The following is a 3988-nucleotide window of genomic DNA, read 5'->3' as shown; positions in this document are numbered from 1 at the left end:
AGCCATCCGTAGTCTACTAAATCTCTAGTAATAGTTTACTGCCCATAGACCCCCTTTACCCCCCTCCCGTCCCTAAAACAGTATATATTCTGCCGCTGTAAGAATAAAGTTTGAGGCTTGATCAGAATCCTGTCTTGCCTCCATTCTTTCGTGTCCCTTGCTTGCCTCATTCTCCTAGGGTGTCTCTTGGTTCCCCCGTTGTTGTCCTGCAGGTCGGGACATGGTATATAGAGTAGTCAATAAGTAATAGCTGTTATTATTGTTTAAAATGTCAAACATAATGCCTAAGATATAAAAGTGTTTAGGAGGTATTATTTTATTGTTTTTCTACTCCTACTTCATTCCCTATAACGCCAGCCTTGATCCCTCCTTCCAGAGTCAATAATTCTCTTCATAATGCTCCAACAATGCACTTCCTTTAATCTCTACCAGGCATTTATTTCTGTTTATCTCAAGTTACGTTGAACTAAAGTCCATGCTTGCTGGGCCGTTAAACAATAATCTCCTTAACCAGCAAAGGTTGGGCTTGATAGAAGGCAAGCGTTCAGCACGTGTGGAGTGAATGGATGAATGAAATCACTGTTCTTTCCAAGAGCTTCATAATCACACTCATGGCAACATACACTTCTCTCTAAAATTCACTGGCAGACTACCTGGATTCCTGTTTCACTGTACCACTTATAGCAATATGTCCTTTGCTTTAATTTATTCTCCAGAACAAAGGGAACACTAGTAAATAACCACCCTACAGAATAACAATAAGGATGAAACCTTAGCACAGGGGTCCTCAAACTACGGCCCGCGGGCCACATGCAAATACAAATATTGTATTTGTTCCCGTTTTGTTTTTTACTTCAAAATAAGATATGTGCAGTGTGCATAGGAATTTGTTCATAGTTGTTTTTTTTTAAACTATACTCCGGCCCTCCAACGGTCTGAGGGACAGTGAACTGGACCCCCGTTTAAAAAGTTTGAGGACCCCTGCCTTAGCATATTAGAGTCACTTGAAAAATGCTGGCGCTTATTACTATTGTTCATAATAACGATTTGTTAGTAGAGCACTAGCTCTTGCTATATATATACCCTAAAGGCCACTTCTACAAGACCCTTTGCTTCTCAAGGTGCAGGGACTCCATGGTCCTAACATAAAAATGCAAGGCCACTGTCTGGTGACTAAACCAGTGGGCCTGGTTCCCCCTTAGGAGGTGAGCTGCACCTGCAGCAGAGAAAATGTTGTCTTGGATATGGGGGTGACTGTCATCATTAGCTCACCCTATTGCCTTAGCGGCCAATCATAGGTGCCCCACTGCTGGAAATAGTCCAGCTAATTAGCTGTCCTAGTTTTCAAATTGCTCAACTCTTCCCTCCTCCTCAAAATGCTCAGTTTCACTGAGCAGGAACAGAGTGGGAACCTGCCTCTTCGCTTGTGTCTTATAAAATCCTAATGTAGAGCTGAGACATCTCTGCTTTGACTAGCAGGCAGCTCCATCTGCCCGAGAGCAGCCCCCATTAGCAAATGCACCGCTATCCATTAGCAAATTGCATGGCTTGGGGTTCCTAACAGACACCTATCAAGTACCCACTGTGTCCCAGGCACAGTGCTAGGCAGGAGAGGACTTAAGGGCAGATGAGACATGATTCTGCCTTTAAGAGGTCACATACTATGCAGTCAGGCAGACCACTACTGATAACAGAATTAAGATATGAATTCTGAAGCCAGGAAAGAAGTCAGAAACTGCCTAATCCAAGTGCCTCAGTTTAAACATGAGGGAAGTGAAGCTAAAGAGGGTACGTGATCACCGAAGGACCAGCAGTATTCACACGTGGGGTAGGTCTCCATTTTGTGTCTCCCAGATGAGTGACTTTCCTATTAAATAACTTGGCGGGGATCATCCCTTTCGCATCAGTCATACCTAAGCCTGAGAAGCATCTTTGGTCCAACAGTGTGTAGCAGACAGGCTGCTCCCGGCCCAGAGCTTCCAAGGCTTGTCCTCGATGGAACTTTTCAGATAAGATGTCAGAGGTGGGCTGGACCACTGGGGAAGAGCTCCATGACATCTGACAATTATAAAATGCCAGGAAGCCACCACCGCCAAAGTGCAGGACCAACCTGAGAAGAAGAAAAGATCGTAAGCACACAGAGTGCCCACAGTATTGTCAGGTCAAATGTCCATACTGCTCCCACACCCGTCAGGGTTAACCTGGGGAAGCTAAGGTCCCTGAAGAGAAAAGGGATCTTTTATGCCAGAATTATAAAAATGTCAGGGCTAAGTGGAGTAATTAAAAGAAAACAGATATATAGCTCTTTGTTTTTCTGATAATACATGTTCACTGAAGACAACTTGGGGCGAACAGAAAGGCCTAGAGTTCAGGAGCTGTGGCTACCTGCACAAAACGGCTTATTGGAAAGACAGACAGATGCGAAAGAGGCATCACTCCCAGTTTCAGGCAAGATTTACTGAGAAAGACACACCCAAACATACTTGCATGGGCTTCCTCAACTGCAAGGACAGAGGAGAAACCTTATGAACTTTGATAGGGAAATAATGGGTTACTCTGTAAGGGAAGATAATGGGGCTGGAACTGGACTCCACATTGGAAGGAGAGTGCTATTCATGCAGCTGACCTAGATGATACTCTTCTGTGAAAGTAAAAGGGTGACTTTAAAGCAGTGGTTCTCAACCTTCCTAATGCCGCGACCCTTTAATACAGTTCCTCATGTTGTGGTGACCCCCCAACCATAAAATTATTTTCATTGCTACTTTATAACTGTAATTTTGCTACTGTTAGGATTCGTAAATATCTGATATGCAGGATGTATTTTGATTGTTACAAATTGAACATAATTAAAGTATAGTGATTAATCACAAAAACAATACGTAATTATATATGTGTTTTCCAATGGTCTTAAGCGACCCCTGTGAAAGGGTCGTTCGACCCCCAAAGGGGGTCGCAACCCACAGGGTGAGAACCGCTGCTTTAAAGGAACAGGAACTCAGAAACATCTATGCATAGTATCTGATGTGATTAATTAAATCAGTAAGGATCTCAAGACGGAGAGATGAAAAGGGCAGGCATAATAAACAGCATTGGGTTTTGTAATATTTCTTGTGAAATCTAAAATGGATTCATTATGATAGTGCAACTGAAAATTATAACACAAGTGTTAGGAAAGAATGATTTGAAACAAAATATACCTATTTTAATATGTTTTTCAAATATATATATTTTTTATTGATTTCAGAGAGGAAGGGTGTGGGAAAGAGAGAGACATCAATGATGAGAATCATTGATTGGTTGCTTCTTGCACGCCCCCTAATGGGAATTGAGCCTGCAACCTGGGCATGTGCTCTGAGCAGGAATTCATAGGTCAATGCTGAGCTACTGAGCCACACTGGTCAGGCAATATGTTTTAAATATTTATTAGTTTGGGGGTTTTTTGTGAATAAAAACATTTATTTTGCACTTTATACAGAATAACCTGGAATCTTCAACATGACTGTACAAGTCACCAAGGGGTTTATAGACAATGTATCCACCTAAACAGTGTGGTTCTGGGAGTTGGGGAGCCACACAAACACAGGCAGGAGTTGTAAGGTAGGAAGGGGGCACCACAGGAGTGTATTTTGACCCTTTCTTAGAGAAAAGGCAGTAGAGCATTCTGAGTCACTGAAAACCTGTGCAGACGGGGCTTCTAAAACCAACACTATACCCTGAGCTCTTAGGGATGGGGCAGGCGGGATAAGGACCTTGATACATAAAGGGATACTTTCTTGTGGCAGGGGATGAGGAAGGAGGCTTACCATTCTTAATGCCCTCAGCCCTAGGACCTGATATTCAAAGGAGAGCATGTCAAACTTAAGTCATTTCCCTGCTCAAAAAAAGGTGCTAGTAACCCTGGGACCATCATAAGGACATGGTCATTTCCAAGTTCCTATTCCAAGGCCCACACGTACTGAAATAAAGGGGGAGAAAGTCAGAGAGTAAT

The 3988-nt window shown here is 42.9% G+C and overlaps 1 protein-coding gene across 1 annotated transcript in view; it reads right to left on the bottom strand.

The window, feature by feature from the left end:
• NEIL2 (nei like DNA glycosylase 2) overlaps positions 1–3988 on the bottom strand; it is a 14291-nt gene that overhangs the window by 2024 nt on the left and 8279 nt on the right. The window contains exon 3 of the mRNA XM_006774784.2: positions 1914–2110. Coding sequence (XP_006774847.1) covers positions 1914–2110 — 197 coding nt within the window. The remainder of the gene's footprint in view (positions 1–1913; positions 2111–3988) is intronic.

The sequence above is a fragment of the Myotis davidii genome, unplaced genomic scaffold (assembly GCF_000327345.1).
Source record: "Myotis davidii unplaced genomic scaffold, ASM32734v1 scaffold524, whole genome shotgun sequence".
Taxonomy (NCBI): domain Eukaryota; kingdom Metazoa; phylum Chordata; class Mammalia; order Chiroptera; family Vespertilionidae; genus Myotis; species Myotis davidii.
Note: the sequence above shows the minus strand (reverse complement) of the source record. Positions and strands in the feature narration are given on the sequence as shown.